Source organism: Bombina bombina, chromosome 2 (assembly GCF_027579735.1).
Source record: "Bombina bombina isolate aBomBom1 chromosome 2, aBomBom1.pri, whole genome shotgun sequence".
Taxonomy (NCBI): Eukaryota; Metazoa; Chordata; class Amphibia; order Anura; family Bombinatoridae; genus Bombina; species Bombina bombina.
This window is the reverse complement of record NC_069500.1, coordinates 175,842,180-175,858,564: the sequence shown is the minus strand read 5'-3', so window position 1 is coordinate 175,858,564 and position 16,385 is coordinate 175,842,180. Positions and strand designations below refer to the sequence as shown.

Below are 16,385 nucleotides of genomic sequence, written 5' to 3'. Positions count from 1 at the left end.
CAAAGCACTGCTGGTCCCTAGCGGAAAACGCTGATGATCCCAACTTAGATGTGGGACAAGCGGGAATAGACAGTCTTAAAATGTCATGCTCCAACGGACTAAAGCATGTTTTTTTTTCTCTTTCTATAATGGCCCTTTAAAGTGATGGTAAACCTTATTAGTGCAAGACGCCAAACGATAACTATTGTAACAAGTAAAACTACATTACTTTTTTCAGTATAAGGACTTACATTTTTTAATATTTAATAAAAATTCTCCTGTCCATCATCAAGCTTTCCACTGCTCCTTCCCAACCATTCTACACATATTACCATATGCAAATATGCCAGTTTCCAGGCTAATACACATGCGTATAGTGATCTACATTGAAAATAGCGAGACATAAGGCAACACTTCTGATTGGCTGATGGAAAAGACTAAAAGGAAAAGAAAATTGGAGCGACAGAGGGGGGAATCGCGGGGGAATATTCAAAATACAATGATGCAGAAACAAGACTTGCAGGTACTTTTTAAAACTTAAAGTGCTATTACACTAATATTGCTAAGCATTTCATGATATTACATTCAAGTATAAATCAAGTTTACCATCACCGTAAGAGCTTAATTAAGATAAACTCCTACTGCCACCTAATGGAATGGTTTCAGGTGACATAATCAAAACAAAAAATAATACATTACATATAAAACTGCAGGATTTTTCTATTACACTCCATGGATACACCCCTTGAAAAAAACCTAGGGAGCATGTTTGTTTTGTCTGTCTTGTGCAGCTATATAAAAGCCGGATGTAAGTGAGCACTAATCTGGTAATCACTGGGTATTATGTAGCTACCCATAAAACAGTCTGCACATCAATCATTTTGTGGGGAGTGGGTAAAAGCATACATTGCAAAAGGTAAACTACTTGAAAATGCAGGCAAAATGAATCATGAATATAATGCTTTTTTTTTTTACTATGATGGTATAAGTATGAGTTTGCCAATTTCAAAAAGGATGTTAACATTACAGCTTTGTATTGGGTTTAAGAACATTTAAAAAAAAAATATTAAAATGTTGGTTATGCAAAACTGGAGAATGGTAAATAAAAAGGGATTATCTATCTTTTTAAACAATAAAATTTTTGGTGTTTACTATCCCTTTAAGGTAATATTCCATAAATCCTTACTGGCTCACAAAAGACATGGCAAGAGATTTAAATAGTCAGCTATAGTTTTTAAATAATTAATATATAAGATAACATATAGAGAGGAAAAACAATTACACTTACTGTTAGCATATCAGTGTTGATATCTGGTGGATCAAATATTCTTGCTACAGCTTCAACAAAAACAAAAAATGCAATCACCATTAAAAAGAGCCCATTGATAAATCCAGAAAGAATTTCTACACGTCCATAACTAGAAGAAAAAAAAAAAGTTACATAAAATTAATTCCCATGTTTGGTTATTGAGTGTCACACTTTAAATAATTGCTGCACACTGTTGGGCAAAGTTGGGTATATGGCTAAAATGATGCTTTTATAAAAGATACAATATTATATATTTTGGACAAATCACTATACATTATAACCAGTGTGGTGCTGTAGATATGCAACATACTTAAGTAGTGATGTTCTTGTTTAGATAAGCCATAATGGCTAGTATTTATCCCCAAGGCGCTTTTGCTTTGCAGTGTTGCTCCACATCAGGCTGTTCAAACAGCACTGTGCTCTGGCTGCACTATGTAAGTTTTAACACAGAGCATTGATTGGCGACTGGCTCTCAGGGATTTTTTCATCCTCGTCCCCTAGCCTTTCCCCGTCCACAAAGCTGTGATTCCTGAATGTAAGACATTGTTGTGAGCAATGCACCCCTTTTAGCACTACATTTGTACCTTATAATTATGTGATATTACATATTGAATGTGATATTGAATTTAATTTTAAAATGACCGGCAGAAAAATTTTCACTAAAAAAATCTCATTGTAGAAAGTGAAAATAAGTTCTCCCTCTGGGGTAGTTATTTTATGCAACTGGTCCCTTTGTTATGTAATATGATTCAGTTTGTTTAATAACAAATAGACACACTAACAATTTTTTTTTTACGAAACTGTATAAAAACATTAAAGGTTATACATTTACAACTTGCCTAGGAAAGAAATCTATAAATCTTTTTTATTTTACATCTATATTAAGCTGTTTATTCTAGAAAGGTCACTCCGTATGAGTTAGGCATGATGTGATCCAATAAGAGTAAGTATTAACAATTTAAGGGCTGTAGAAAGATTACAGCTGAGTATATATGAATAAATGAAACATTAAAAATAAATATAATGATCACCAACATTTTTATTCAGGAATTTCCTTCTGAATTTAATCTAAAGATACAAAAATACACACAGAAAAAAAATAAATAAAATGAAATCAGAAAAAAACATAATATTCATGAAATCATAAACAAAGTTAAATGAATAGTCTAGTCAAAATTCAACTTTAAAGGGACAATCAAGTCCCAAAAAAATGTTCATGATTTAAATGGGGAATGTAATTTTAAACAACTTTCCAATTTAATTGTATCACCAATTTTGCTTTGTTCTCTTGGTATTCTTAGTTGAAAGCTAAACCTAGGAGGTTCATATGCTAATTTCTTAGACTTTGAAGACTGCCTCTAATCTGAATGCATTTTGACCACTAGAGGGCATTAGTTCATGTGTTTCATAGATATAACATTGAGCTCATGCACTGATTGGCTAAAATGCAAGTCTGTCAAAAGAACTGAAATAAGGGGGCAGCTTGCAAAGGCATAGATACAAGGTATCACAGAGGTAAAAAGTGTATTTCTATAACATTGTTGGTTATGCAAAAATGGGGAATGGGTAACAAAAGGGATTATTTTTCTTTTTAAACAACAAAAATTCTGGTGTTGACTGTACCTTTAACGGGACAGCCAAGTCCCAAAAAAAAACTTTCATGATTCAAATAGGGCATGTAATTTTAAACAACTTTCCAATTTACTTTTATCACCAATTTTGCTTTGTTCTCTTGGTATTCTTAGTTGAAAGCTTAACCTAGCAGGTTCATATGCTAATTTCTTAGACCTTGAAGGCCGCCTCTAATCTGAAAGCATTCTGACAGTTTTTCACCACTAGAGGGAGTTAGTTCATGTGTTTCATATAGATAATGAGCTCAGGCACGTGAAGTTACCTAGGAGTGAGCACTGATTGGCTAAAATGCAAGTCTGTCAAAATAACTGAAATAAGGGGGCAGTTTGCAGAGGCTTAGATACAAGGTAATCACAGAGGTAAAAACATAATTTATGCTTACCTGATAAATTTATTTCTCTTGTGGTGTATCCAGTCCACGGATAATCCATTACTTGTGGGATATTCTCCTTCCCAACAGGAAGTTGCAAGAGGATCACCCACAGCAGAGCTGTCTATATAGCTCCTCCCCTAACTGCCACCTCCAGTCATTCGACCGAAGACAAGCAAGAGAAAGGAGAAACTATAGGGTGCAGTGGTGACTGTAGTTTAAAGTTATAAATAATAATAAAATAAAAATAAAATACCTGCCTTAAAATGAAAGGGCGGGCCGTGGACTGGATACACCACAAGAGAAATAAATTTATCAGGTAAGCATAAATTATGTTTTCTCTTGTAAGGTGTATCCAGTCCACGGATCATCCATTACTTGTGGGATACCAATACCAAAGCTAAAGTACACGGATGAAGGGAGGGACAAGGCAGGTACTTAAACGGAAGGTACCACTGCCTGTAAGACCTTTCTCCCAAAAATTTTGAAAAAGTATGAAGCGAAGACCAAGTCGCCGCCTTGCAAATCTGTTCAACAGAAGCCTCATTTTTAAAGGCCCATGTGGAAGCCACAGCTCTAGTAGAATGAGCTGTAATACCTTCAGGAGGCTGCTGGCCAGCAGTCTCATAAGCCAAGCGTATTATACTACGTAGCCAAAACGAAAGCGAGGTTGCCGAAACCTTTTGGCCTTTCCTCTGTCCAGAGTAGACAACAAACAAAGCAGATGTTTGACGAAAATCTTTAGTAGCTTGTAAATAAAACTTTAAAGCACGAACCACGTCAAGATTGTGTAATAGACGTTCCTTCTTTGAAGAAGGATTAGGACACAATGACGGAACAACAATCTCCTGATTGATATTCTTATTAGATACCACCTTAGGTAAAAACCCAGGTTTGGTACGCAAAACTACCTTATCTGCATGGAAGATCAAATAAGGGGAATCACATTGTAAGGCAGATAACTCGGAAACTCCTACGAGCCGAGGAAATAGCTACCAAAAATAGAACTTTCCAAGATAAAAGCTTGATATCTATGGAATGAAGAGGTTCAAACGGAACCCCTTGAAGAACTTTAAGAACCAAATTTAAACTCCATGGCGGAGCAACGGGTTTAAACACAGGCTTGATTCTAACTAAAGCCTGACAAAAAGCCTGAACGTCTGGAACATCCGCCAGACGCTTGTGCAAAAGAATAGACAGAGCAGAAATCTGTCCCTTTAAGGAACTAGCTGACAATCCTTTTTACAATCCTTCTTGGAGAAAGGATAATATTCTGGGAATCCTGACTTTACTCAATGAGTAACCCTTGGATTTGCACCAATAAAGATATTTACGCCATATCTTATGATAAATTTTCCTGGTGACAGGCTTTCGTGCCTGAATTAAGGTGTTAATGACTGACTCGGAGAAGCCACGCCTTGATAAGATCAAGCGTTCAATCTCCAGGCAGTCAGTCTCAGAGAAATTAGATTTGGATGGTTGAAAGGACCCTGAAGTAGAAGGTCCTGTCTCAGCGGCAGAGTCCATGGTGGAAAGGATGACATGTCCACCAGATCTGCATACCAAGTCCTGCGTGGCCACGCAGGCGCTATCAAGATCACCGATGCTCTCTCCTGCTTGATTTTGGCAATCAGGCGAGGGAGCAGAGGAAACGGTGGAAACACATAAGCCAGGTCGAAGGACCAAGGCGCTGCTAGAGCATCTATCAGCGTCGCCTTGGGATCCCTGGACCTGGATCCGTAACAAGGAAGTTTGGCGTTCTGGCGAGACGCCATGAGATCCAGTTCTGGTTTGCCCCAACGAAGAATCAATTGTGCAAACACCTCCGGATGGAGTTCCCACTGCCCCAGATGAAAAGTCTGTCGACTTAGAAAATCCGCCTCCCAGTTCTCTACACCTGGGATATGGATAGCTGATAGGTGGCAAGAGTGAATCTCTGCCCAGCGAATTATCTTTGAGACTTCCAACATCGCTAAGGAACTCCTTGTTTCCCCTTGATGGTTGATGTAAGCCACAGTCGTGATGTTGTCCGACTGAAATCTTATGAACCTCATTGCCGCTAGCTGAGGCCAAGCCTGAAGAGCATTGAATATCGCTCTTAGTTCCAGAATGTTTATCGGAAGGAGTGTCTCCTCCTGAGTACACGATCCCTGAGCCTTCAGGGAGTTCCAGACTGCCCCCCAGCCTAGAAGGCTGGCATCTGTCGTTACAATTGTCCAATCTGGCCTGCGAAAGGTCATACCTTTGGACAGATGGACCCGAGATAGCCACCAGAGAAGAGAATCCCTGGTCTCTTGATCCAGATTTAGTAGAGGGGACAAATCTGTGTAATCCCCATTCCACTGACTGAGCATGCAGAGTTGCAGCGGTCTGAGATGTAGACGGGCAAACGGCACTATGTCCATTGCCGCTACCATTAAGCCGATTACTTCCATACACTGAGCCACCGAAGGGCGAGGAGTGGAATAGAGAACACGGCAGGAATTTAGAAGTTTTGATAACCTGGTCTCTGTCAGGTAAATCCTCATTTCTACAGAATCTATTAAAGTTCCCAGAAAGGAGACTCTTGTGAGAGGGGATAGAGAACTCTTTTCTTCGTTCACTTTCCACCCATGCGACCTCAGAAATGCCAGAACTATGTCCGTATGAGACTTGGCAATTTGGAAATTTGACGCCTGTATCAGAATGTCGTCTAAATAAGGGGCCACTGCTATGCCCCGCGGCCTTAGGACCGCCAGAAGTGACCCCAGAACCTTCGTAAAGATTCTTGGGGCTGTAGCTAACCCAAAGGGAAGAGCTACAAACTGGTAATGCCTGTCTAGGAAGGCAAACCTGAGAAACCGATGATGATCTTTGTGTGAATGTGAAGATAAGCATCCTTTAAATCCACTGTAGTCATGTATTGACCCTCCTGGATCATAGGTAGGATGGTACGAATAGTCTCCATCTTGAATGATGGGACCCTGAGAAATTTGTTTAAGATCTTGAGATCTAAGATTGGTCTGAAGGTTCCCTCTTTTTTGGGAACCACAAACAGATTTGAATAGAATCCTTGTCCCTGTTCCTCCTTTGGAACTGGGTGGATCACTCCCATAACTAGGAGGACTTTTACACAGTGTAAGAATGCCTCTCTCTTTATCTGGTTTGCAGATAATTGTGAAAGGTGAAATCTCCCTTTTGGAGGAGAAGCTTTGAAGTCCAGAAGATATCCCTGGGATACAATTTCCAACGCCCAGGGATCCTGGACATCTCTTGCCCAAGCCTGGGCGAAGAGCGAAAGTCTGCCCCCTACTAGATCCGTTACCGGATCGGGGGCCAATCCTTCATGCTGTCTTAGAGGCAGCAGCAAGCTTTTTGGCCTGCTTACCTTTGTTCCAAGTCTGGTTAGGTCTCCAGACCGATTTGGACTGGGCAAAAGTTCCCTCTTGTTTTTTATTAGAGGAAGTTGATGCCGTACTCGCCTTGAAGTTTCGAAAGGCACGAAAATTAGACTGTTTGGCCCTTGATTTGGACCTGTCTTGAGGAAGGGCATGACCTTTTCCTCCAGTGATATCAGAAATGATCTCCTTCAAACCAGGCCCGAATAGGGTCTGCCCCTTGAAAGGAATATTAAGCAGCTTAGACTTTAAAGGGACAGTATACACTCATTTTCATATAACTGCATGTAATAGACACTACTATAAAGAATAATATGCACAGATACTGATATACAAATCCAGTATAAAACTGTTTAAAAACTTACTTAGAAGCTGTCAGTTTGGCTCTGTTGAAAAGGTAGCTGGAAAGCCCACTGCAAGTGACAAATAAGACACTCCCCCCTCCCCCTTCTTTTGCATATGAAAAGACCCTTTACACAAACAGGAGCAAGCTGGAGTAGGTAGTCGAGCGTATTCACATAAAACTTTGGGGCTTGGTTAGGAGTCTGAAAATCAGAGCAATGTTATTTAAAAATAAGCAAAACTATACATTAATTTAAAAAAAAAAAACTTTATGGGCTATATAAATAGATCATATACAAAACATTTATGCAAAGAAAAAATGAGTGTATAATGTCCCTTTAAGTAACGTCAGCTGACCATGATTTAAGCCATAGCGCCCTACGCGCCTGAATAGCAAAACCAGAATTCTTAGCCGTTAGTTTAGTCAAATGAACAATGGCATCAGAAACAAAAGAATTGGCTAGCTTAAGTGCTCTAAGCTTGTCAAGTATATCATCCAATGGGGTCTCTACCTGTAAAGCCTCTTCCAGAGACTCAAACCAGAAGGCTGCAGCAGCAGTGACTGGGGCAATGCATGCAAGGGGCTGTAGAATAAAACCTTGTTGAATAAACATTTTCTTAAGGTAACCCTCTAACTTTTTATCCATTGGATCTAAGAAAGCACAACTGTCCTCGACAGGGATAGTAGTACGCTTAGCTAGTGTAGAAACTGCTCCCTCCACCTTAGGGACCGTTTGCCATAAGTTCCGTGTGGCGGCATCTATTAGAAACATTTTCTTAAAAATAGGAGGGGGAGAGAACGGCACACCTGGTCTATCCCATTCCTTAGTAATAATTTCTGTAAACCTCTTAGGTATTGGAAAAACATCAGTGTAAACAGGTACTGCATAGTATTTATCCAATCTACACAATTTCTCTGGCACTGCAATTGTATCACAGTCATTCAGAGCAGCTAAAACCTCCCTGAGCAACACGCGGAGGTGTTCAAGCTTAAATTTAAATGTTGATATCTCAGAATCAGGTTGAATCCTCTTCCCCGAGTCAGAAAAATCACCCACAGAAAGAAGCTCTCCTTCCTCAGCTTCTGCATATTGTGAGGGGGTATCAGACATAGCTACTAAAGCGTCAGAATGCTCTGTATTTCTTCTAACTCCAGAGCTGTCTCGCTTTCCTCGTAACCCAGGTAGTCTGGATAATACCGCTGACAGTATTATCAATGACTGCCGCCATGTCTTGTAAAGTAAACGCCATGGGCGCGCTAGATGTACTTGGCACCTCTTGAGCGTGCGACCCTTGAGCGGGATTCAAAGGTTCTGACACGTGGGGCGAGTTAGTCGGCATAACTTCCCCCTCGTCAGTTTCCTCTTGATCTTTATTACTTAAAGTGAAATCAGTACATTTGGTACACATTCTAAGAGGGGGTTCCACCATGGCTTCTAAACATAATGAACAAGGAGTTTCCTCTATGTCAGACAGCAAGCTTGGAAAACACTTTAAAGCAAGTTAACAAGCAAAAAATAAAAACGGTACTGTGCCTTTAAGAAAAATAAAAAAGGTCAGAATTTGAAAAACAGTGAAAAAAAAAGCAGTAAATCAAACGAAATTGTTACAGTGTGTATAATAAGCTAACAGAGCATTGCACCCACTTGCAAATGGATGATTAACCCCTTAGTTTAAAAAACGGATCAAAAAAACGATAGACGTTTTTTAACAGTCACAACAAACTGCCACAGCTTTGATTTGGCCCTACCTTCACATACAAACGACTTTGGAAAGCCTAAAAACCCTTCAGAGAGGTCCTATAGCATTCAGGGGACTCCTAGAGGGAAGCTGGATGTCTCAGTCTGCAAAAGTTACTGCGCAATTAAGCGCTAAATTAGGCCCCTCCCACTCATGTCTACACAGTGGGAGGCCTAAGAAAACTGTTTCTAGGCAAATTTAAGCCAGCCATGTGGAAAAAAACTAGGCCCCAATAAAGTTTTATCACCAAAACATATATAAAAACGTTTAAGCACTCCCAGCAAACGTTTTATATGACAGGAATTGAAAAATAATAAGAGTATTACCTCTGACAGTAAGCATGATACCAGTCGCTATTAAATCACTGTAATCAGGCTTACCTTAAATAAATCTGGTATCAGCAGCATTTTCTAGCATTTACATTCCTCTAGAAAAAATTTAAACTGCACATACCTCATAGCAGGATAACCTGCATGCCATTCCCCAGCTGAAGTTACCTCTCTCTTCAGTTATGTGTGAGAACAGCAATGGATCTTAGTTACAACCTGCTAAGATCATTAGAGACCACAGGCAGATTCTTCTTCTATTTTCTGCCTGGGACCAAAATAGTACAACTCCGGTACCATTTGAAAATAACAAACTTTTGAATTGAAGAAAAAACAACTACATTTCACCACATCTCTCTTACTGCTTCCATGCTTGTCTAGAGTTGCAAGAGAATGACTGGAGTTGGCAGTTAGGGGAGGAGCTATATAGACAGCTCTGCTGTGGGTGATCCTCTTGCAACTTCCTGTTGGGAAGGAGAATATCCCACAAGTAATGGATTATCCGTGGACTGGATACACCTTACAAGAGAAACATGTATTATTATAACTGTGTTGGTTACGCAAAACTGGGGAATAGGTAATAAAAGGATTATCTATCTTTTTAAACAACAAAAATTCTGGCGTTGACTGACCCTTTAATGATTCAGATAGAGCAGCAATTTTAAGCAACTTTATAATTTACTCGTATCAATTTTTCTTTGTTCTCTTGCTATCTTAATTTGAATGTAAGCTTAGAAGCCGGCCCATTTTTGGTTCAGCAACTGGGTAGTGCTTGCCGATTGGTGGCTACATTTAGACACCAATCAGAATGCGCTACCCAGGTGCTAAACCAAAAATGGGATGGCTCCTAAGCTTACATTCTTGCTTGTTCAAACAGATAACAAGAGAACGAAGAAAAGTTGATAATAGGAGTAAATTAGAAAGTTGCTTAAAATTGCATGCTCTATCTGAATCATGAAAGTTTAATTTAGTCTAGACTATCCCTTTAACTGACACACCACTAATGCAAGTCTAAATACTGGTCACAAAATAGATTCCTACAACTGAATAAAAATATCTACTATATAAATGGAAATTATTCATAAATATGCTATCAATTAATTCACTTACCCATAAGAGAATATGCGTGTTGCCTTCCATCTAGTCATTAATGCAGCTATAAGTCCCATAACTAGTGCAGAGCAGTCAAACAGCATGTGGAATCCATCAGACATTAAACCTAAACTATTGGTCCATACTCCATAGAAAAGTTCAACAAATGTGAAGGCCTAAAAAAACAAAAACAAACAAACAAGAGGTTCTTTAACAGTCCACCTGTCAAGGTCACGCAAACATCTCCAAACAAAGTGTGTGATTAGCCAGGTATACATTAGCTATTCTTGCAAAAAATGGGTAAACAGAATCACTGCACTGGCTGCAATCTCCTGCAAGATCTATGCACACCCAAGCTAACCTGAACTTACTGGCATAATGCAATAAGTTAAAAATATAAATATATATCTAAGGCTGACTTGAAAAGGTGTAATTACATCTGGACCCACTGATTCCAATGACTTGTTATACCAACTGCAGAGTATAAAATGCATGAAATTATTCATTTAGGTTTATTTATGTATATGAAATAGATGTTTAAATTCTTTGAAACCCCAAGCAATCAAAATTGGTTGAGCTTGCAGTGAAAGTGCATCTTTATTTTATCGATTTCTGTACACATGCATGCTTCTTTATATTATCTCCATCTGTAAACCAAAGCCCAATACTAAGAAAGAACAAATTAAAATTAGCATTGTATTATTTCTCGCTCCTAACTCCTACTTGCTATGTTTACACAGCTTTTCCTTAGCCTATACTTAAAAGGAACATAAAACCTAATTTTTTTCTTTCATGATTTAGATACAGCATACAATTTTAAACAACTTTCCAATTTATTTCTAGTAACAAAATTGTCTTTGTTTTCTTGCTATCCTTTGTTGACAAGCAGGAAAGTAAGTTCAGTAATGTGCACATGTCTGAAGCACTAAATGGCGCCAGTTTTGCAACAATGTTATACATAAGCAAGTGCACTAGACGGCAGCACTATTTCCTGTCATGTAGTGCTCCACTAATATGCACACTACCTAACTAGATATCACTTTAACAAAGAACAACAAGAGTATGACGCAAATTTGATAATAGAAGTAAAATAGAGAATAAAATTTTGAACTACTTTCTATCTAAATCTTGAAAGAAAAACTTGGGTTTAGTATCCCTTTAAGTATAGAAACTTTCACTATAGGTAGGGATACCACAGTCAAAACCAGCTATTTCAATGCCAACATAGAACAAAAAGGAGCCATTTGTAAACAATTTAATACACTCCAGCAGGTTAAAATTGACCATTGGGTAATAATTAATAAAAAAGGAGAAACTCTTACAGTAAACTGCCCCTTTAATCAAACTAAGACAGGAAAGCAACCACATGACCGACACAAAAATAGGAGACTAGAATATGTATATGTTTTAAATATTCTATTTGCTTAATACTGGATGACGGGTTGAAAGCTTTAAATATGAGGCAACAATGTTTTGTTACTACAGGAAATGCAATGCTTCAAACAAGGTTAAAAAAAAACAACTAATTTTTTGGCTTGTTTTGCAAATAGAGAAAGACTATGAGGTGAAAGCCTACAAGTCTTTGTGAATCTAGCCTACTACCCGTATTACACTACAAAGACAAAGAGCATACCAGATTTAAACACAAGAAATAGAAGATCTGCCTGGAGTCATATTCTTCAAGGACTTGTTTCAGTGAATCCTTAAGAAATCTGGGCATGGATGAGGATGTGGTGTGCAAGGCGTCTCCCATAAAGTTATACAGCGGTGTACCCTCAGGAGAATATCCAACCAGAGTGCCCTTCTGCCCTTTCCTTGAGACAGAAGACAGGACATGTGCAGCTGGAAAAAGGTTACCTCATATTAAACACTGTAAATGCTAAAAATAATATTTATACTTCTGTATAGCTAGAATCTAAAGAACTGACACAAATGTTAAAATACAGGGCGTTTTTAAGCACAATTATTAAAAGAAGTTTAAAACCAGAATTATCCATCATTGACAGTCACTGAACTCAATATCATGGCTATAAAAGAGCAGCATTTACACATGGCACTTTTTTTTTGTGTGGCTGAAGTATGATAAGTAAAAGCAGTTTAAGATTTAGATTTAAACACACCTGCTTCTCATTTTCTGGGAGAAAAGAAACTTCTGCAAGTGTGGCAAGAACAACACTGGTTTATTTTAGTTTAGCAAAAAAAACCCACAAAATTTATGCTTATCTGATAAATTTCTTTCTTAACACGGTGAGTCCACGGATCATCATCAATTACTAGTGGGAATATCACTCCTGGCCAGCAAGAGGAGGCAAAGAGCACCACAGCAAAGCTGATAAATATCACTTCCCTTCCCACAATCCCCCAGTCATTCGACCAAAGGAAAGGAGAGAAAGGAAGTAACACAAGGTGCCTGAGGTTTATATATAAAAAAAAAAAGTCTGAAAAATACAGGAGAAATACATTTATCAGGTAAGCATAAATTTTGTTTTCTTTCTGACACTGAGTCCACGGATCATCATCAATTAATGTTGGGAATCAATACCCAAGCTAGAGGACACAGATGATAAGGGAGGGACAAGACAGGTAACCACTGCTTGAAGAACCTTTCTCCCAAAAGAACCCTCAGCCGAGGAAAAAATATCAAACTTATAGAATTTAGAAAAAGTATGCAAAGATGACCAAGTTGCAGCTTTGCAAATCTGTTCCACAGAAGCTTTATTTATGAAAGCCCAGGAGGAAGAGACAGCCCTTGTGAAATGAACTGTGATTTTCTCAGGAGGCTGCTGTCCAGCAGTCTCATAGGCCAAACGAACAACACTTTTCAGCCAAAAGGAAAGCGAAGTAGCCGTAGCTTTCTGACCCTTGCATTTCCCAGAAAAGCAAACAAATAAATAAAGCAGAAGACTGACAAAAGTCCTTGGTCGCCTGCAGATAGAATTTCAGCACACGAACAACATCTAGATTATGCAACAAGCGTTCTTTATGAGAAAAAGGGTTAGGACATAAGGAACAACTATTTCCTGATTAATATTCTTAAACAAAACAACTTTAGGCAGGAAACCCAGCTTAGTACGCATAACCAGCTTATCAGAATGAAAGATAAGGGGAATCACACTGTAGCACCGAGAGTTCTGAAACCCTCCTCGCAGAGGAAATAGCAACAAGAAACAAAACTTTCCAAGATAACAACTTAATATCTAATGAATGCACAGGCTCAAACCGAGTCTGCTTTAAAACCTTAACAAGATTAAGACTCCAGGGAGGCGTAACCGGTTTAAACACAGGCCGGATCCTGACCAAGGCCTGAAAAAACGATTGTACGTCTGGCACATCCGCCGAACGCTTATGCAACAAAATAGACAATGCTGAAATCTGACCCTGTAGAGTACTAGCTGACAAACCCTTCTACAGACCATCCTGGAGAAAAGACAAAATCCTAGGAATCCTGACTCTACTCTTATGATAGATCTTACAAGTCACAGGCTTACGAGCCTGGATCAAGGTTTTAATAACAGCCTCTGAAAACCCACGCTTAGATAAAATTAAGCCTTCAATCAGTCAGCTTGAGAGAAACGAGATTTGCATGAAGGAAGGGACCCTGAAGTAGAAGGTCCTGCCTCAGAGGCAGTCTCCAAGGTTTAAAGGATGACATTTCCACTAGGTCTGCATACCAGATCCTGCGAGGCCACACCGGGGCTATGAGAATTACAGACACCCTCTCTTGCTTGATCCAAGCAATAACCCTTGGAAGGAAAGCAAACTGAGGAAATAGGTATGCTAGACTGAAGTTCCAAGGAACCGCCAGAGCATCTATCAGAACTGCCTGTGGATCACTTGACCTCAAACCGTACTTCGGGAGCTTAGCATTCTGCCGAGAAGCCATGAGATCCAGATCTGGCTGCCCCCATTTGAGAATCAGTCTGGAAAACACCTCCGGATGAAGTTCCCACTCCCAGGGATAAAAAGTCTGTCTGCTCAGAAAATCTGCTTCCCAATTGTCCACTCCTGGGATGTGGATCGCAGAGAGACGACAGTTGTGGGTCTCCGCCCACTGAATAATTCGAGCCACCTCCGTCATGGTCAAGGAACTCAGAGTTCCCCCCTGGTAGTTGATGTATGCCACCGAGGTTATGTTGTCCGAATGGAACCTGATAAACCGGGCTAAAGCTAACTGAGGCCAGGCCAGTAGAGCATTTAAGATCGCTCTCAGCTCTAAGATGTTTATGGGCAGAATCGACTTCTCCCAAGTCCATAAGCCCTGAGCCTTCAACAAGCCAAGACTGCTCCCCAACCCAGAAGGCTGGTAACCGTGGTCAAAATCACCCAGGTGGGTCTGTGGAAGGAAGTTCCCTGGGAGAGGTGGTCCTGAGACAACCGCCAAGAGAGTCTATTGTCGCCTGGTCCAGATCTATTCGCAGAGACAGATCCGCATAGTCCCCGTTCCATTGTATGAGCATGCATAACTGCAAAGGTCTGCGATGGAACCGAGCGAACGGAATGATGTCCATGGAAGCCACCATCAGACCAATTAACTCCATACACTGAGCCACTGACGGCCAAGGAGAGAACTGAAGGGCAAGACAAGAGACAAAAATCTTTCTTTTTCTGACCTCTGTCAAAAAAATCCTTAACAGGGAGTCTATTATGGTCCCCAAAAACACGACTCTTGTGGTTGGAATCAGAGAACTTTTCACCAGATTCACCTTCCATCCGTGGGAATGAAGAAAAGACAAGATCTCCATATGAGAGCTTGCTTGTTGAAAAGATGGCGCCTGAACCAGAATGTCGTCCAGGTAAGGCGCCACTGCAATGCACCGAGACCGATGTACTGTCAACAGAGCCCCTAGAACCTTTGAAAAAAATCTTAGAGCTGTGGCAAGGCCGAATGGAAGGGCCACAAATTGAAAGTGATTGTCCAAGAAGGAGAATCTCAGAAACTTGTAAAGATCCTTATGAATGGGAACATGAAGGTACGCATCCCTTAGGTCTATGGTTGTCATGAACTGACCCTCTTGCACCAAGGGAAGAATGGAGCGTATAGTCTCCATCTTGAAGGATGGCACTCTGAGAAACTTGTTTAGGCACTTCAAGTCTAAGATTGGTCGGAAAGTTCCCTCCTTTTTGGGAACTACGAACAGATTCAAGTAAAATCCCAAACCCCATTCCTGTGGAAGAACTGGAACTATTACCCTCAGAGCGGAAAGGTCCATGACACAATGTAAGAACGCCTCTCTCTTTATCTGGTCTACAGATAATCTGGAGAGAAGAAACCTGCCTCTGGGAGGAAAAGTCTTGAATTCTATTTTGTATCTCTGGGAGACGATGTCCACCACCCAGGGGTCTGGAACATCTCTTATCCAGGCTTGAGAGAGAAAAAATAAAAAAAAAAAAGTCTGCCCCCCACCGGATCCATTCCCAGATCGGGGGCCGACCCTTCATGCTGACTTGGAGTCAGCTGTAGGCTCTTTAGATTGCTTCTCCTTATTTCAGGACTGGCTATGCTTCCAGGAAGACTTGGCTTGATCCTGATTGGAGGAAGGAGAGGAAGCCTTGCTCCTTAAGTTATGAAAGGAACGAAAATTACTCTGACATCCTTTCTGCTTACTCTTTATCTTGAGGAAGAAAGGAACCCTTCCCTCCTGTAATATCTGAGATAAATTTCAGCCAAACCGGGCCCAAACAAGGTCTTCCCTTGTAAGGGATCGCCAAGAGCTTAGACTTAGATGAAACATCCGCAGACCAGGACTTCAACCACAAGGCTCTGCGGGCTAAAACAACAAAACAGAAATTTTTGCTCCCAATTTAATGACTTGTAAGGAAGCATCCGTAATAAAGGAATTGGCTAAATTAAGGGCCTTAATCCTGTCCTAGATCTCCTCAAGAGGAGTACCCGTCTGAAGAGACTTAGACAACACATCGAACCAGTAAGCTGCAGCGCTAGTCACAGTGGCAATACACACCGCAGGCTGCCATTGTAGACCCTGGTGAACATACATCTTTTTTAGCAATGCCGCCAATTTCTAATCCATTGGATGCTTAAAAGAACAACTATCCTCTATGAGAATAGTAGTCCTCTTAGCCAAAGTGGAGATCGCTCCTTCTACCTTAGGGATTGTCTGCCACGATTCCTTAATCGAGTCCGCTATAGGAAACATCTTCTTCTTAAAAATATGAGATGGAGAAAAAGTAATACCAGGTCTCTCCCACTCAAGTGCAAT

At 40.1% G+C, this 16,385-nt stretch overlaps 1 protein-coding gene across 1 annotated transcript in view; it reads right to left on the bottom strand.

Moving 5' to 3' along the window:
* The window catches only part of SLC30A5 (solute carrier family 30 member 5), a 62,145-nt gene that overhangs the window by 21,491 nt on the left and 24,269 nt on the right, over positions 1-16,385 (bottom strand). The window contains exons 10-12 of the mRNA XM_053701352.1: positions 11,801-12,009; positions 10,186-10,343; positions 1,268-1,397 (exon numbers count right to left, since the gene is read on the bottom strand). Coding sequence (XP_053557327.1) covers positions 1,268-1,397; positions 10,186-10,343; positions 11,801-12,009 — 497 coding nt within the window. The remainder of the gene's footprint in view (positions 1-1,267; positions 1,398-10,185; positions 10,344-11,800; positions 12,010-16,385) is intronic.